The following is a 19,295-nucleotide window of genomic DNA, read 5'->3' on the forward strand; positions in this document are numbered from 1 at the left end:
GCTATGCACGGCCATTTTGGTGAAGGGGCGGGGCTTCGGGTGGCAAAAAATGATGTATTCAGTGTATAAGACGCACCCAGATTTTCAGCCTATTTTTTGAGGGAAAAAAGGTACGTCTTATACTTTGAAAAATATGGTAACATAACCACTGTAGTGATTCACTTAATCGGGAAGAAGGAAGTAGGAAGTAGGAAGAAAGGTTGTGAAATGGAGCAAAATTAACTTAATAATTGTCTCGGTTAGAACAGAAATTTTGGGTTCAAATGTGGTTGAAAGTCGAGGATTACCTGTAATTATTCTCATATATCAAGAGGAGATTAAAGCAATTGTTAAACTTTCTCATACCATTTACCAGTAGGATGAGAAAAAATGTCTAATAGTTTCTGCAGTTTTATGGAAGACTCATCTAATTCTTTCCAAGCTCTGATATATCACGTCTGAGTCTAGACTAGCCCCAAGTTGCTACTGAAACTCATTCTGTGTATAAAAGGCCACATTTTCTTTTCTCATTTCAGACATTCCACTCTATAGACAATAAATCAGAATTTTTCTTTCGTTGCGATACCATTACCACTGCTTTTTTAAACTTTAGATCAGTATGCATGAGGATATTTTTGATTACAGTCTAGAAGTGTTTTTCTGAAAGCATAAATCCAGCCAGTATGTTTCATGGGTGGGCAGGAGGGTCAATTACAATGAGTAATTAAACATGACAGAATCAAACCTTAACCTTCCAAAGCCATTTTAGTAATCCTTTTGCTGGAATTCAGTGTCATGTGTATATGATATGTCCATATTCCTAATAAATCTTACAATCTCTAGCTATAATTACGAGCAAAAGTAATCCTTTTTAATGGCTGTTAACAATTTCTAAATACGGTAAATATATTCTTTTTTGAAAGCATTTTAATATCCTCTCAACCCAAACAGATTACATATTATTATTTGTCAAGATAAATGAACCATTGATGGAATGTATCAGGGGTGAGTTCCGGCCGGCTTTACTGCCAGTTCGCTTATGCGTAGGCTGCGTGCTCATACATAGTTCAATTTAAAAAGGCCAACACAGTTTTAGGCTGCATCAACAGAGGGATAGAATCAAGATCACGTGAAGTGTTAATACCACTTTATAATGCCTTGGTAAGGCCACACTTGGAATACTGCATTCAGTTCTGGTCACCACAATGTAGAAAAGATGTGGAGACTCTAGAAAGAGTGCAGAGAAGAGCAACAAAGATGATTAGGGGACTGGAGGCTAAAACATACAAAGAATGGTTGCAAAAACTGGGTATGTCTACTTTAATGAAAAGAAGGACTAGGGGAGACATGATAGCAGTGTTCCAATATCTCAGGGGTTGCCACAAAGAAGAGGGAGTCAAACTATTCTCCAAAGCACCTGAGGGTAGAACAAGAAGCAATGGGTGGAAACTAATCAAGGAGAGAAGCAACTTAGAACTGAGGAGAAATTTCCTGACAGTGAGAACAATTAATCAGTGGAACAGCTTGCCTCCAGAAGTTGTGAATGCCCCAACACTGGAAGTCTTTAAGAAGATGTTGGATAGCTATTTGTCTGAAACGGTATAGGGTTTCCTGCCTAGGCAGGGGGTTGGACTAGAAGACCTCCAAGGTCCCTTCCAACTCTACTATTGTATTGTATTGTATTAAAATTGTTCTGCACATGCACAGAACTAAAAAATAGATGGTGGTGGTAACCCGGGCCTCGCAGGCCTGGGTCGCTGCCGGTTCCAGCACCCCAGGCCGCCATAGGGCCGAACCAGTAGGAACCACCTCTGGAATATATCCATCTTTTAAAAATTATAGTGTATGTTTTACTAAACATTCCCAGGGAAAATAGATAAAATATTGTGCAGGTATAGGGTTATTTGCTGATATCCAGCAGCAAAATAGATGAATTTCAGTAATGCATTTCTTTCTTTTTCCTTTTTTCCCAAAATTAAAATTGGGGATTGGAGCAGGGATTAAGTCTATCCTTAATCTCCCCCAGTTTGGAAAACGGCATTAAATCAATGGCTACTTGACATTATTCGGAGTTCTTTAAGAGAATAAGGCTGGGGATTGAATTGTTTTACTTCACAGTTCCTAAACTCTAAAAAAAGAATATAATATGGAACAGGGGAAAAAAATCAAGTCCACCTCACCGCACAATCAGTGCCACCCATGATTCAATAACAGTAACCTTAGAGTTGGAAGAGACCTTGGAGGTCATCTAGTCCAACCCCCTGCTCTTGCAGGAGACCTATACCATTTCTAATAGATGGCTGCCCAATCTCTTCTTAAAAGCCTTCAGTGTTGGGACACTCACAATTTGTTCCATTGGTTAATTGTTCACACTGTTAGGAATGTTTTCCTTAGTTCTAGGTTGACAGTTCAGATAGTGCTTACCACTTACAATATTACATAGCACACTGGCTATCTTTTTGTTGACCATGTTCAGAAAAAATAATAATTCATCCAATAATAATTGCAAAGAAGAAGGCTCAGTTCCTAAACTATATGCATCTAAGCAGTTAAATCCCTTTCAATTGTGTTATAATCCCAAAGGAATATTTTAGAAATTCTGATTTCTGTATACGCTCCTGCTTTATCTTTTTAAAAAATCAATTGGAAATAACAGATTGCCATCTATCTGAAATAGCTTGTCAAGCTTAGAGAAAGTATAAAAGGAAATGAGAAACAGAGTGGGAAAGTGTTTGTTATCATTACAATCCATTTTCATATGGATATTATATACAATATCTGTATATTATTACTAAACCTAATAGCTGAATGTAATTACATCATTAAATTGGTCACTTTGGTTATTTATCTTTATTGTGCATATTTCTATATTGCCCAATTCTCAAGACTAATGCTTACTCAGAAGAGAAACAATTATTGCATTTCTAACTGTAAATGAATTCCTTTCTTTTGATCGCCTATTTTAACTAAAGGAAGTAACATTGGTATCTAATACTTTTTTTATAGCCACTGGAGACTTTGAACAATGTTAAATTCAATATAGCCCTTTTATCCTTTGTCCTGTTTTATCAATGGTCTCCCAGCTAGAATCTAAAAACGATGGATGAGGGCTAGAATCTAATGTCAGGCTTACTGCTGATACATTTAATGAGCTGATCAGTAACAAAACTTATTAACATTTTGAGCTCTGTATCTGTATTATATATAGCTGTGAGGACATTCAGTATATTACAAGTCTAATTTGGAGATGGTTTGAAGGCTGGCTTTTGCAGACACAGGAGTCATTCTCATTTCTGCATGCCCAGATGAAATATATTTGAATCACTTGGTTAGATATAGAGGACTTGTAGATAGATTTCTGATGTACAGATTTTTGAAATGGAATTCTATCAGCCTCTGTCATGACTCCTATCAATGTTCCCTTCAAATGGATAATATGTACATATCCAATTCAGAAGCTGAAATCAAAAGGGCCCAAATGATTTCCATTAAAAGCATATGCCTTCTGTCAGAAGTTCATATTTATACATATCTATCTTAGGAATTCAGAATCAAACCTAAGACATTATACTGTTTCTTTGTCAAATCTGACTATTAATTATACAGCTAAGTTTTCTTTTCATAGATTTTAATGATCCAGTGCATCCTGTTCATATGAATTAATGAACCAGTGACAGGGAGCATAGTGCTCAGAACTTTCTCAGGAAGAAAACTTAGATCTCTGATAGTACTTTTTCACATTAACAAATTTTATGAAAAGGGATAAAGTTTTATGAAAGTTTCTGAAAGCTTTGCTTTTTCAGAAAATTTGTTAGTGCGAAAATCTTGGTTATAGTAAACGAACATGGTTGTGTTGCTCCAGATATTCAGGAATAAGGTAATGAAAAACAATGTCCTTAATTGATGCCAAGAAAACTAGAATGATGTTGTATCTATGAAACTACCATGAGTTGAGCTTAAATTAAAAACTTCCTTTTAATGGAGGAAATAATCTACAACTCTTGTAACAGGCAAGGGAAGAAAATCCATAAAGATAAGGGTAATATTTTGAGTCTGAAAATGTAGGTGAATATAAATGCAAGATACATGATTGTAATGCAAACGTATATTTTGACTATGATAGGAGATACCTTCTTTTTCTTTCCCAAAGAGTATATTTTTATCTTTCGGACAAGAGGAAGAATGTGACTGAGAGAAAATGTATTTTATTTTTATGGAAGACCTCTCACACTATTGTATCATGATGTCTGAGAGTAAGAATTATAATTAAAAATCAGTTGCAATTTGGGGCAAGACTGTAACAAATTCTCTGATTCCTATGTAACTTGCAACCTTCTCTATTTCCCATCATATAATCTAAGGAGTGTTGGACTAACATTAGGAAAATCCAATCCTCATGGATGAAAGATTCTTTCATCTCAGTGAGACTTTAGGCTAGTCACCGCCAGTGTTGAGTTCCTACCGGTTTGGACCAGTTCGGCCGAACCAGTAGTGGCATAAAGGTCTGGGATGCCCGAACCGGCAGCAACATAGGCCTGCCACGCCTCCAAACTGGGTCCCCGGCCACCACCGCCATCTTGGCTTTCAGTTCTGTGTATGCGTAGAACAATTTTAATTGGACTGTGCATGCGCACGTAGAGTGCATCCAGCACGCCCATGAGCGAACCAGCAGTAGTGCCTGCCAGAACCCACCCCAGCCCAACTTACCTGTTACTTGGAGAGGGGAGTGGAGGAGGAAATACAACATATTCCTTGTTGAGCTGAGGAGCCAGATATAAATTTAATAAAGAAGAGAGCAACATAGGAGAAATACGAAATTTGATAATGATAATCAGTTGTATATTTCAGTTTGATGGCCACTGATGAACAATGTTTGAACACGGTGGTATTCTTTGTTGCTCTTACTTTCTTGGACAAGTTCTCCGCTCCAATCCTTACAGCTGTGAATGCTTTAAATGAGATTTGAAAGCATTAAGAAGCTTGAGCAAAGCTCCTCTTTTAAGCAGATGTGTCTTTTTTTTTTTTTACATTCTGAACATATGTCAGCTCATTAAAGTTTTGTTGTTTTTGTGTCTCTGCAGTTTTCTTGGCCAGATTTTTTGGAAGTGGTTTGTCGTTAGCTCCTTTCTTATTATAGTAGATATTTTTAATGTCACTGATTGAAACAGCTAGTTGTCGTTTTTTCAGGTGTATGCAAAAGCCTGGAAAAAAAAGATGCAGCTCTTTTTTTAACAGAGTATGTATTCACTCAGGGAGGGTTTCTGCTGGTTCAGCCTGGATCGGACAAACCAGTAGTGGCGGTGGTGGGAAGCTCCACCCACCCGCCCGCACGCTTCTGCGCATGTGCAGAAGAGTCAAACGAGCGAACTGGTAGTATAAAAAAATGGAAACCCACCACTGCATTCACTGTGTGGAAAAACCTCTTCCAGATTATTTTGAAACATGAGCAGCACTTATATAACCATTTAACACGCTGGATTTACTAACTCTGTCCTGACATTAGAGGACAATGGCCTTCTTTTATGTCTGGAATTTATTTATTATTTGCTTATTAGATTCTTATCCACCTTTATTACTTTGTGAGTAACTTTTATCAGTGAATATACCTCATAATCTTCCTTCCTCCTATTTTCCCCGCAACAATATTGCATTATTGCAAGATTGTTTCCTTCTGTAAATTTAGCTCCAGTTAACTTTATCCATCCACCAACACAAAACCAAAGGGGGCCTATAGGCTTAAGAGAGACTCTGTCTTTCTCCGTGATTCATGATCTTGATAACCAAAAGTGGCAGGGCATTTTTTATCGGGATTTCAGTGCTCTGCAGTACTCCCCTACCCATGGTCTCTGACCTTATCTGTCAACCTCAAAGCATGCCAGAAAACTATTTGGATTCCCTTGTCTTTAAATTGAAGTGTAAAATGTTGGAGATATAGATTGAACTGTATCGGTATATCAAAATACGGAGTGAAAATTCTCTTACACTGTTTGAATTCTGACTATAGGTATATCTCAACATATTCATGAAAGTAATTTTGGAAAGTTTAATTTTATTGTTAGGGACTGTCTGGGTTTTTGCTAAAAATATGTTGTATTAATGAAATAGTAGGGACTGTGTCCATAGTAGGAAGACTGAACTCTATAGAATGGAATGTCCATACAAATTAAAGAAAATATATTTTATTTGAGGAAAAATCTGAATCAAAACCATCATATTTAATGATAGTTTTGGCTTTAGGTGTTTTCAATATCTCGTCACCTAGTGTTTTGTCACATCTATGTTATCATTTACTTTCAGATTTCTTTTTCAGAATCTACATTTTTTGCAAAATATAGAATAAATTGCTTCATATTTATTTGCTCCAAACAACTAGTTTCCAGTTCTCTTTTTCCAGCTCCACTCATTCACTGTACTGGTTTTTTGCACTGGTGTTTCTTGACAAAACTTGTTTTTTTCTTCTCATCCTTTCCTCTACTGGCCTGCCATTATCACAAATTGTTTGAGGGAATCTGGCCCTGAACCCTGTGTAGATGCCACGGTTGCCAAAGTAAGAATCATTTGAGAACTGAACTAAACACAAAATTAATACAGCCATCTCCATAGGTGTCAATCTGACAAAAGAAAAGTCTGTTAAGCAAATGATCAGTAGATTACTGAATGGCAGGAATCAGCTACACAAGAAGCAGAACAATAGCAACAAATCTTCTTTTGTCCCCTCCTTTTTTCACTCAAGAGTCATTCTCACCCAGGCTTAAATGGCTAAACACAGTCCACTAAATCTAAAAAGAAACTAAACAAATGAAAAAAAGACCATTGGATCAGCATTTTGTTTCACCTCATTGCTTTGCTTTGCCTCTTATCCTGATCCATGCTTCCATTACAATTTGTTTTTGTGGCTCTGAGTTGTGGACTAGAAATTGATACTAAGCAGATGCACATTACTTTTGTAGTGACTTTATATAGCTGTTCTTATGGCCGAGATGACTGCAGCTTATGTCTCGCGGCTGATCCACAGTACCAGTGTGTCTGGTGTGAAGGCGGGGATGGTTGTGTTTTCACAAAACGTTGCTTGTCTTCTACAACTACCTGCCCTGCTCCAGTCATTACTCAGGTATGTCACATAATTTCATGATATTGTTCTGATTATTACATCATCAATTTGCCATGCAGTGTTGGGAGCAGTTAGCAAAGTAGGTCATGTCCCATAATAAATAATCTCTGTGTTTTCCCAACATCATCTGTATTTTCTTACCATCAAAATGCAAAGTGGTAAATAATAAGAAGTCTGAACATATGTTTCAGAAGGGGAAGAGTTCATAAAAGGCTTTCTGCAGTATACCATGGAAGATGGACAAATCCTATTGTTTTCAGAAGCTACTGATTTGCAGATTCCATCATTCCTCAGCATTGCTGTTTTGGTTTGTGTAAGCTTGAAGTGAATAAGAGTGGCCTGAGATGGGTAGCATATAAATTTAACAAATAAAAACAAATACCGTATTTTTCAGAGTATAAGACGCTCTGAAGTATAAGATGCATATAAGCTTTTGGGGAGTAAAACAAGGGGAGAAATCTGCCTCTGCCTCCCAGCAATTTGCCTCCTTTTGACAAACAGCAAACAGTACAGACAATATACACAGTTTGTGATGTTACATTTCAGACTATACTTGTACAGATGCTGTTAAAATTGATGTGGCTTTCTGGAAGTATATGTTATTATCTTCTATTTAAAAGAAGATACAATAGCACTGGGCCTCTTTAAATCACGCATTTATTTTTAAAAGCTTCTTCATTTTGTTAAGTTGTCTAGAACAATAATAAAGCAGTCTTTAAAAAATAGGTCTAATAATTTGAACATTCTATAGGCATTTATAGTTATTGACTTACCTCCTTGCAGCAAACAGCAAACAGTCTGATTAGCACAAGAAAAAAAAAATCTGCCTCTGCCTCCCAGCAATTTGCCTTGTGCAGCAAACATCAAGTTTTACTTTCAATTTCAGCATGGGCCTCCCGATCATCAGCTGTTTCAGGCTGCAGGGATTGCCATAGCCTATTGCTGCCTCCGCAAGCCCCATTTTCCCTGTTTGCTGCAAGGAGGTAAATTACTGGGAGGAAGAGGTCAAAGAGAGGGAGCTAGTGGGTGGGCGGGGCTACATTCGGGTATAAGACGCACCCAAATTTTCAACCTCTTTTAGGGGGGGAAGGTGCTTTTTATACTCTGAAAAATATGGTAAGTAAACATCTGGAAGACAAAAATCTTAGAGTATCTAAATAATCATTAGAATTTTTTATAGAGAAGGTGTCCTATGGCTTACAAAGATTAATCAAGATATGTCAACAGTGACAAAGATAATGGCTTTTTTAAAAACCTATTATGTTTTTGGTTATTCAAGTATCCTGGATCTATTTCTGTTTTTCCTGTCAGTTTGGGAACTTACTGTTGTAAGCTAATTCAACTGCTACCGTGGCATTTAATATATGTTTGTGTAACCTCCTAATTATTATATTGTTTTATATAATATATGTGGCAATAATAATGTTTCCTGTACATTTAGATTGAACCAAAGAATGGACCTCTAAACGGTGGAATTTTATTAACAATAAGAGGATCTAACTTGGGCGTAAAGGCTGAAGATGTCAAAGAAATAATGGTAGCCAACACTGACTGTCAATTTAGAAAAGAATTCTACTCTGTTTCCACCAAGTAAGTAATTTCTGACAACATTGACAAAGAAGTAAAAACAAAGTCTATGTATCAGTGACTACATGAATGTAAAATAAAGTGTAAGTAAATAAACCTATATTTAAATATAACAAATATAATGCAGAATTTGACATATACAATAACTGTTAATATAGTTTAAATTATTATTTTGCTTAAAATAATAATATTTGAAAGTATAATTGAATTATTAGATAATAACAGCCATCTATTTTTATAATTTTGGGGCTGCAATCCAAGTTGTTTTCTGTTTTCTTCATCAACTGATATTTTCAGCGATATCATTGAAGAAAGATTTCTGCACTTTGACAAAAAATGAAAGTTTTCTCTTGTTCAAATAAATGATATAACTAATTGCTTGTTTATCATAATGGCCGTAGGACAGCGATGGTGAACCTTTTTTGGCTCGCGTGCCACAAGTGGGGGGAGCGCATGGGGGTCGTGTGCGGACTTGCCGCACCCATAATGCAACGTGTGACCCCCCCAGTGCGCATGCGCGCACAACGCGTGACCCCCCAGTTTTACACGCTTTTTTCGCCCAGAGGCTCCAGAGGCTTTATAGGAGCCTGGGGAGGGCGAAAAGAGCCTCCCCCACCCCCCCCCAGAGGCCCTCTGGAGGCTTCAGGGACCGTCCGGAGGCTTCTCTGAAGCCTTTGGAACGCTTAAAACCACCCTCTGAGCAAACTGGAAGTGACTTCCGGGTTGCTCGGAGGGTCGTTTTAAGTGCTCCGAAGGCATCAGGGAAAGCTCTGGACGGTCCCTGAAGCCTTCAGAACGCTTAAAACGCCACGCGTGCCATAGGTTCGCCATCACTGCCCTAGGATAATGAGACTCTAAACACACACACACACACACTTCTTGATTTTATGCTTAGGAATCTGTGTGTGTTCTTGTATGCATGTAGTTCAAAAATGGACTAGCTGATAATATGCACTGTTAAACCTTTTTATGTTTTTATAAACAGAATTGTATGTGAAGTTGGGCATGGATCAATAGAAAAAACAGGTGAAATTCAAGTTAATATAAATGGACAATACGGCACATCCACAAATGAAGTGCAATTTACATATCAGGTGAGTGTATATACAGGGTATGTATTCCGTGCATGTGTACATGGAAAATCTTATTTTTTTTATTTGCTGGATAGGGAACACTAAACATCATCTCCAAAGTAAATCAATAAGCCTACTGATATCATACTGAGAAAACGTATTGCATCTGTAGTGAAAAGGGGAAAGATAGACAGTTCATTCTATACATCTGGAATATTTTCTTAGACTCTTCTGGAATCAGTGTAGAAATGCAATGTATTATTTTGCTATAATTCCACATTATGCAAGACCAAACTATTGTCATGTTAGGATGCTATTAATTAGTAGGTAATATAGAACTCTAATGAAAATGAGAGTGCCCTGTAATTTTTCAGATAATGCAGAAAACATAATTTTCTTTCAGAAAATACCAGGTTAGTAATCTAATCCCATGTTATGTTGAAAAAAATGTACCGTATTTTTCAGAGTATAAGCCACACTTTTTCCTTCCTTAAAAGAGGGTGAAAATTTTGGGGTGTCTTATACACCAAATGTAGCCCTGCCCACCCGCCCTCCTCTACCCTTTGGCCTCTGCCTCCTTACAGCAAACAGACTGTTTCACTTTCAGCTTCACCACAGCCTGATTAGACAACCTCCCAACCATCAGCTGTTTCAGGTTGCAGGGATTGCCATAGCCTATTGCCGCCTCTGTACACACCTTTTTCAGCCTCTGCATCCCATATGAGCCCTGTTTTCTGCCCATTTGGATCTCCGTACCTGGAATGGGTAGAAAATGGGGCGCATGGAGGCTGAAAACAGGGTGCAGAGGCTGAAAATGGGGCACACAGAGGCAGCAGTATGCTATGGGAATCCCTGCAGCCTGAAACAGCTATCATTGGGAGACCCAACAATCAGCTACTTGTCCTAATCAGGCTGTGCTGAAACTGAATTGGGCTGTTTGCTGCAAGGAGGCAAATTGCTGGGAGGCAGATTTTTTTCTTGTTTTCCTTCCCAAAAGTTAAGTGTGTCTTATATTTCAGAGCATCTTATATGGTAATGCGGTATATTTTTTGCCAGCAGATGGGCCTACTGAAAATGTTCAATCTAAATTGCAGATTTCCCCTTGCGTATCTCTCTTCTTTAAGGTGAAATGTATTTTGCCAGAGAAGGAATAGCAGTCAGTGGAGGTTGATAGCACCAAGGAGAGAGAATTATTGATTCTGCTTGGCAGTAATTTAAGCAGAGGTAGCTATGTTGTAGAAATGAAATTATGACCTATTCCTAAGAAAACATTCAGCTCAGAAACAAGGTTACGTTTTAGTAAATAGTTCATGATTATTTCCTGAACCAATAACTTTAATATCAAAAATTAGTGCATAGTTTTTGAAGAATAAGTGAAGAATTAAAAATCAAACTATTTTTCAGGAGATTCTTATTTAAGAAAAACTTTCTATAAATGAAGCATTAAAGAAAAGTTAGCATTATGTAGCCACAAATTATATAGAATTATATAGTATTATATACAATCAAAGAACAGTCTGATCTGAAACCATAGAACAGAAAAATAAGACCAATGTGTCACAATTCACTTAGAAAAATTGTGCAATAATAAAATACTATATTAAAAAATTAATATAAACTATATAGTAGAACAAGGAATTAGCTGCTGCTACATTTTCATTGCAATCAGAATGTATTTAGTTATTCTTGTTATCTCGTGATTAATATTTGATTAAGGAGCATTATATAAAACTCATCTGTTCTCTTTAAAAATTACTGGAAGACAGCTACGAAATACATTTCGCAAGTATAAAAATTGTAGTAAAGAAACACATGCTGTACAGTAAAATCCTCTATAGAATTATAGAATTACCCTGGTATAAATGTTCAGATAGTTTTTATTAAATGTACAGTACTCTACTTAAAAAGGGTAAACGGTAAGGCATTATGCCTGGCTGAAAAAGAAAACTTTCCTTAAACCAAAATAAATTAATGTGCTTAAATAGTTTATAGGTTTCAATGTATTCCTAGTAATGAGTATTCTAAAACTCTGTAAGAAACCAATTTCAGGTTGATGTTCTATGTCCCCCAGCTGTTGATAAATAATACTTTAGCCTGATCAGAGTCAGCAGAAAGAGATAAAAATTATCTTTAGTTAATATAATAAAAATTATTTGGTTTTAAGCTGATGTAGCCCATACTAGTGGAATTGGCTACACAATAGGTACGCAGTGGCTCAGTGACTAAGTCACTGAGCTTGTTGATCAGAAAGGTCAGCAGTTTGGCGGTTCAAATCCCTAGTGCTGCGTAACAAAGTGAGCTCCCGTTACTTGTCCCAGCTTCTGCCAATCTAGCCGTTCGAAAGCGTGTAAAAAATGCAAGTAGAAAAATAGGAACCACCTTTGGTGGGAAGGTAACAGCATTTCATGTGCCTTTGGCATTTAGTCATGCCAGCCACATGACCACGGAGACATCTTTGGACAGCGCTGGCTCTTCAGCTTTGAAACTGAGATGAGTACCGCCCCCTAGAGTCAGGAACGACTAGCACATATGTGTGAGGGGAACCTTTACCTTTAGACAATACTGGAGTCAGTGATAAGGAAGAAAAAAATAGTTTCAACCAGTATGGCAGTACTATCCTCCAAGCTCTTTATCCAATTGCAGACAACTCTGTCGGTCAGCCCCACTAGGTAGGCCAGACCATGAAATCAACTCTGTAACACAATACCATTTTTATTGAGATTGGCTATAATAATAAGAATCTTGCAAGTTTGATTGCAGTGTATTTCCTCTCCCTTGTTGTAGTTCAGTGAATCAGAAAGATGCCTGAGGTGCTTTTGAATGTTATCTGGTCATCTTGGACTTTAAATATGTTTTTGCCCCTTGTTCTCTTGGCAACAGAGCTTGCATATTTCCATTAAGGACATCTTCCTTACTGTATGCTGTCTCAATCTTGAAAGCAGAAAGGATGGACTTGAGAAACTTAGTTTGAATGACCTCTAAGAGTTTTTTATTAAAGGTTAGCACAACTTGCACCCCATTTTAAAAATCAGGATTTGGGCCTCAAAAAAGTTTAAAATCAAACACCCTTCTGCCTTCTCCTGGAAAAAAAAAGAATCTCCTGATTGCCATCAAAGATTTAGATATTTATAGAAATATATTTTGTAGTGACTTTCCTGGAACCTGTAGAGTAGAATCTCATTACAAGGTATTTAAAGATCTTGTTTTATGCTATGTCCACCCAGATCCTTCGGTAATGTTTGTTTCAGCTTTTAGGCAAAAACCTATTCTTTATTTTCTTTATTTTAAACATTTAGAGGCTATTCAACTCGTAATGGGTTCAACAACAATGTCGAAAAGAAAAAGATTCATACATGAATTATTCATCATTGGCAATATATATATATATCTGGGGGGGGGTGAGAAGAGAGAGAGAGAGAGAGAGATAACAAAAAACTATCAAACTATCCCAAGGACGAGGATATTAGTCATATCTTCATTACTAAATTTATGATCAATACAAATCATAGGTGCATAATAGTTTTTAATGCTCTCCTGAGTCCATATTCTGAAAGCCGCCTTAAGTTATATTCTGTAAGGCACCTTGAGTCACCAGGTGTGAATAGGTGGCAAAATAAATTTCCTAAATAAAATAAATAAAGTATTGGAGATAATTTCTTCATCGTTAATGCAAACAGAGTATAGGTGTTTTGCATCCAGCAGTTTTAAAAAGTGTAGTTCTGAGTATTGTAACATTCCTGACATCATTTTGTTTTTGTTTTTTTGTTTATGTTCTAAGACATGCATTTAAAGGAGGATGATATATCAATACCAATATACCAAATATATTAAAACAATATAACATTAAAAAATAAATAAAAGAAAACTTGTACAGAAAAGCCTGAAGCAATTAACAGAGTAGGGAAACTGCCAGATTATTTATGCAAGCCATCGTAATTATTAAAAATTTAGCAACCTTATTGGAACTAGCTGAAGTTTAATTGCCAAGGAGAAAGATGACAATCTCCTGCTCAGAGGAGCAATGAAGATTTTTTTTACAATTGGTGTTATGATTCTGTCCTCCATTTATTGGATAGAGGGCATTCTAGCAGTATTTGTAAAATCAATTCGACTTCTAACATATACAGGTGGGATTTTCATAAAGGATACTGTAATTTGTCAGTTGGGACCCAGATGAAGAGTTTCCTTTGTGATATATGTGAAATATTTAAAAGGTATATGAGAATTAGTGGTGAGTTCTGCGGCGCCCACATGCATCTTAGCGCCTCCATGAGCCTCCAGCTGCTCAGCGGAGCATCACACAGGCGCTGTACGCGCCGTGTGCGGAAGTGCCAAAAACTTAAAAGACCGGTAAGGAGCTCGGGCGGGCAGGTGGGACCTCTGGAGCACCGTACCAGAATGTTATCCGGTGCTCCAGGCAGGCTCCGGTACACCTGTATTAACATCACTGATGGGAATGGAGCAAGGAAAAGTGATTACTAAGTTGTAATGGAAATGGGAAACTCTAAATCTAACTGAAGATCAAGGTAGAGTACAGGTCACCAACCTTTCGGACTTCAGGGACCACTAAATTCATAATTTTAAATCCCGTGGACCACTAATATGATCTGCCTAATTACTGGCTGGGTAGATATGGCTAAGTGGTCATGTGACTGGATGGGTGTGGCCAACTTGATGTCACTCACATCGAGGGACGCCTGGCTGGCCTTTACTCACCCCTCCCTTCCCAGACAATCCTTGCCTACCCTCCTGGGCTCCTTAGGGCTCCGGTAGGAAACAAGCATTCATTGCATGTATCTGGCCCAGGGGCCATAGTTTGAGGACCCCTGATTTAGTGCAATATAAAAAATGCAAATAATTTTTCTGTGGACCACCAAAATTTTCTCATGGACCACCAATTGGTGATTGCTGCTCAGGGAGATTATCTTGGGGGAAATAGGCAAAAAGCATTTGTAAACAAAACATTTCTTAAATCCTGAGAAGCAGGATAGTACTCTGAAGAGATTTAGGCAAGCTCATTCCTGATTTATTGGGATATAAGAAGGAACTTAGTTTTTGGGGAGGTGGCCTGATCTGGAAATGAACACTACAGAAAGAATTGAAGTATACTTTATTGAAACAAACTATAATAAAAGAATCACGCAAGCCTGGTTTCACTTTATCTATTCTTACTCTTACATACCAATGAATATTGTTGATTGTTGGCAAGGACATTTATAATTTAAATATTTAATCCCTGCAAGGAATTCTTTTGGAGTTGTTGCATGAAAGTCCTTTGCTTGATTGATCCAATGAGTAGACCTAGACTTTAACAAAGTAAACGCATGGTAATTTTGTCTTTTATGCTTTGAGTGAAAACTCTGGATTGATCTGTGCAATGATCCATTTGATTGCTTTCTTGGTTATCCATGGTGTTCTTTGCAACACCAAATTTCAAAAGCTTCTTTCTAACTTCCTCGAAATTCAACTTTCACTTCCATTGAGTATCACGGACAACACATCACCTGTATGATTCTGATCTTTGTAGCTATAAACCAGGGGTGTCCAAACTTGGCAACTTTAAGACTTGTGGACTTCAACTCCTAGAATTCCCCAGCCTGGGGAATTCTAGGAGTTGAAGTCCACAAGTCTTAAAGTTGCCAAGTTTGGACACCCCTGCTATAAACACATCTTTTCCAAGGCTTTCATGGTTACTCTATTAAGTGCTAGTTTATGGCATATTTCTTGACTACAATTTGCTTTCATGTTGATAATTGATCCTAAAATATATCACTTCAGTAATATCATTATTACTGGGGTGGGGTGAGGGACATCCAGAAAATTAGTTATAAATGGAAAGGATAGCGCAGGGGCAGAGGGAAGGGCCCAGCCAGTGATCACCAGGCAGTAACCCACCACTGGTAACATTTAATCTTAATACTGTTTTTGCACTGAGTTCCGACTTTCATTATTGGATTTTGAAGACTAGTTTGTCCAGGCACTTGGGATTTCTATTGTTTTCTTTTTGTTGTTCTTATTTTTAATATAAGCCAGCCAGAATAATTGTGGGATCAGGCAGCTCTAAATCTCATGAAATATAAATCAAATGTTGATTTAAGATCGAGGAAGCCCTATATAAAGGAGACTGAATTGTCTAGATGTACAGTATTTGTTGTACAGGTGATACAACACAAAAACATGGTTGAACAGCAAATTCCCCATTTGAAATCCTTCATATTCCAATTCAGTTATTCCATCCAGCCATTTCTGCCAATTCTGGTTCAGATATCTAAAATAAAATGTGCCTATTATACTCAAAAGGCTAATAGATTAGATGAATCCCCTTACTGTCCTGTGAATAAGCATAGCAATCACCTTCCTCTAGTCCTTGGGAATATTTACTGTTTGGAAGTAAATAAAGAAGAAAGACGAGGTGCCCATGTGTCAGAAAGCATATTAAGAAATTCTGTTAAGATACAGTTGTACCTGGGACTTAAAAAATCTGAAAGGGAGACCAGCAAACAAGTATCTTAACATGGTGAACAAGGTGATGTAACCATGAAGTCAGTCAGTGAATCATAGGGCCTTCATTTCAAAAGATAGTTTGAAATTGCTTTGAGATGAATAGGGTAGATTCCCATAATACATGGATAAGTAATCTAGTGCCCACCAAGCATTTTAGGTTACAGTTCCATTAGCTTCAGCTAATATAATCAGAAGTAATAAAAGCTGTAATTGAAAATATCTAGAAGGAACACGTTTGCTTATCCCTGCTGTAATGCCTGTAGATTCTTGCTGAGTGGCTTGCTGGATACTTCTTTTCCTTTTCCTCCTCTTTCTTCTCCTCCTCCTCCTCCCCCCTCTTCTTTTACCACTTCTGGTGTCAAGGGAGAAGTTCTGAGTTTTGCTCTTCTAGTAGCCTCAACTATTGTTATTTGATACTGTAGGGTGTTTTGATGAAGTATATACATTGGCTTATATTATTAACCCATCAATAATTATGTTGTCTTTTTTAAAAGTTTAAAGTAAAATTCAAGAAATATATATTGTTATAGAAAATCAAAGTTAGCTTATTCTGTGGAATGTTTTTTTTTCCTGCTTGTGCACATTCAGCTTTTCTATTGAAAACCACAGAGAGGAAACATTAGTCACAAGAAGAAGGAACTCTAATAAATATAGACTATTAAACCAGAATTGGGGAAAAAATAGATATAGTTATGTTGCTATTCTCTATAGCAACAATAGGTTGCACTTAGATCCTTGTGACATTTGAGTTCTCATGAGCACTTTTATGCTTTCATTTTAAAACTCATCATTCCATGGCTATGTATAAAACTAGAGTAACAAAAATGCTAATATAACCTATTTTAACTGCATTAATCAACTTGCACTTTCTTCCAAGCAGCTGAGATTGACATCAATGAGTCTATTTTTATTTTGCTTTTCATTTTCATAAAATTTAGTTGAGGCAGATCAGAATGACATATTCTGAGCGCAAGTTCAGCTTATGCCTTTTATATGGATTTAAAGTCACATCTGTTTGATCAAAACCAAGACTCTAAGCCAAGACCTTATAGCACTTTGGACAGCAGTGTAATAGGATATGGCGAATGAAAAATTCCACGATTTCCCATTTTATTTATTTTACTTTTTAAGAAAAGGACCGAAATGATTGGCTTGCTAAGTTGCTTGCAGAATTATAATAAACAGACATCTCCAGATCTATGGTGTGAACTTTGACTTTTTTGTATTGCATTTTATTTGTGAAATTTGTACATCGCCTCAGTCTTGAGTAGCAGTTGATGTTCAAACCAAGGAAGGGTTGTATTGTTTTAATAGCTTTTCTCCCTGAAATAGCCTGTGGCTGCTGTTTGTGGGTAATTTATCCTCCAAGATTTATTCTTTTTCATTTAGAGATCAGCTTTGATCTTAAATAGCTTGTTGCCATCTAGCCTTTTTGCTGCTGGAATAAAATTGTTCCCTGAAATACAGTCTTTTTAAAGAAAATACAAAAAAGAACTTCTAATTTAGAAACAATAGGTGAAGGACACTAGTGTTTGAATTTTGGAGGGAAACCAGTAAACTATTTTCCATTTTTGAAACAGCAGTTAATAATATTTAAAATGTTATGGAATTTACATCTACATATGAGGAGGAGCTGTTATGACTCCATTATTTCAATAATTCACAAATCTATCCTTTAACAATCTCAACAATCATGGTTACTGCTAAGTCCTCGACTTGCGACCGGCCCTAACTACAAATCTAACAGTTACCAGTCTTACTGATCTAGTTTGCTTCATTTCTTGCCTATTTATTTTCCATTTTAATTGTAGTCTGAAGCATTTCATAATAAACTCTTCTGGCATCTTTGACTTCTGTTGTTGTGTCACTGTACCTCATATGGAAATTCTGGGGTAATTCATTTCTCTAGGTCAGGTGTGGGCAACTATTGCCCCTTTATGACCTGTGGGCCTCAACATCCAGAATTCCTGAGCCAGCCATGCTCAGGAATTCTGAGAGTTGACATCCACAGGTCATAAAGGGATCAGAGTTGCCTAGCCTTACTCTAGATTCCTTGATATTAGGAAATAAAGAGAAATTGAAGTATGGAAGATGGAAGAAGGTGGAAAGGAGGGAAATTGGAGATGATTGATTTGGGGACAATGATTTAAAAAAAGGCTTGAGGGTAACGATGGGTAAAGGATATAGGTGATATATGAGAAGACTAAAAGAGAGTTTTCTAGAAAAGAACTAGAGAAAAAGCTGATGTTGAGATAGCAGCAACAGGTCAGGATGAAAAAAACAGAAACTAAGGGCAGGATATATTTGATAATTAAGAATAGTGACTTATTCTTGGGCAACAATGAGGAGAATGAGGGTGACTTAACCCCTGCCATTTTGAGTCCCTTATCTCCACCAACATTTTTTGCCCTATGGCCATAGGTTCCTTTTTATATATATAAATTTTTATTCATTTCTTATTAAAATATTGGACACAGTGCGACCATCCTGGTGTTATCTCTTCCATACACACTAAAATATGAAACAAATAATATACAAGTAACATTGTCTTCATACATTAATAATTATATATTATTATTCTACCAATATGCTTATTTATATTTACATATATTACATCACATTCCATATTCCCAAATCCTAGTTATTTCTTGTTCCATCCCCCAACTCTCATTTCCAACCATTGGTAAAATCATCATCTGTCATGATATTCTGATTCGCCTTTGTTTTTTTTAATTATAGCATCAATTTATCCATTTCTGCACATACGGATATTTTCTTTCTTTCTAAAGGTATATTATCATTTTTCCATTGTTGAATGTATACAATTCTCGCTGCCATTATGATACGTAATATTAAATATATTGACCCTGTTACGATTCCTAATATAAATAATTCTGGTTTAAATTCTAACTTTTATTCAATCATTTCTTCTAACCACATCTGGATCCATTGACAAAATTCTTTTGCTTTTTTGCATGTCCACCACATGTGTAGTACATGCCTGGTACTTGATTACACTTCCAGCATTTTGGGGATACATT

At 36.8% G+C, this 19,295-nt stretch overlaps 1 protein-coding gene across 4 annotated transcripts in view; it reads left to right on the forward strand.

Annotated features, from left to right (window-relative positions):
- PLXNB2 (plexin B2) overlaps positions 1–19,295 on the forward strand; it is a 362,925-nt gene that overhangs the window by 277,613 nt on the left and 66,017 nt on the right. For all 4 annotated transcript variants that reach the window (XM_081958620.1, XM_081958621.1, XM_081958619.1 and 1 more), the window contains 3 exons: positions 6,930–7,090; positions 8,532–8,680; positions 9,663–9,771. In XM_081958620.1, the coding sequence (XP_081814746.1) occupies positions 6,930–7,090; positions 8,532–8,680; positions 9,663–9,771 (419 nt within the window). The remainder of the gene's footprint in view (positions 1–6,929; positions 7,091–8,531; positions 8,681–9,662; positions 9,772–19,295) is intronic.

Source organism: Natrix helvetica (genome assembly GCF_964273705.1).
Source record: "Natrix helvetica genome assembly, chromosome: 6".
NCBI lineage: Eukaryota > Metazoa > Chordata > Lepidosauria > Squamata > Natricidae > Natrix > Natrix helvetica.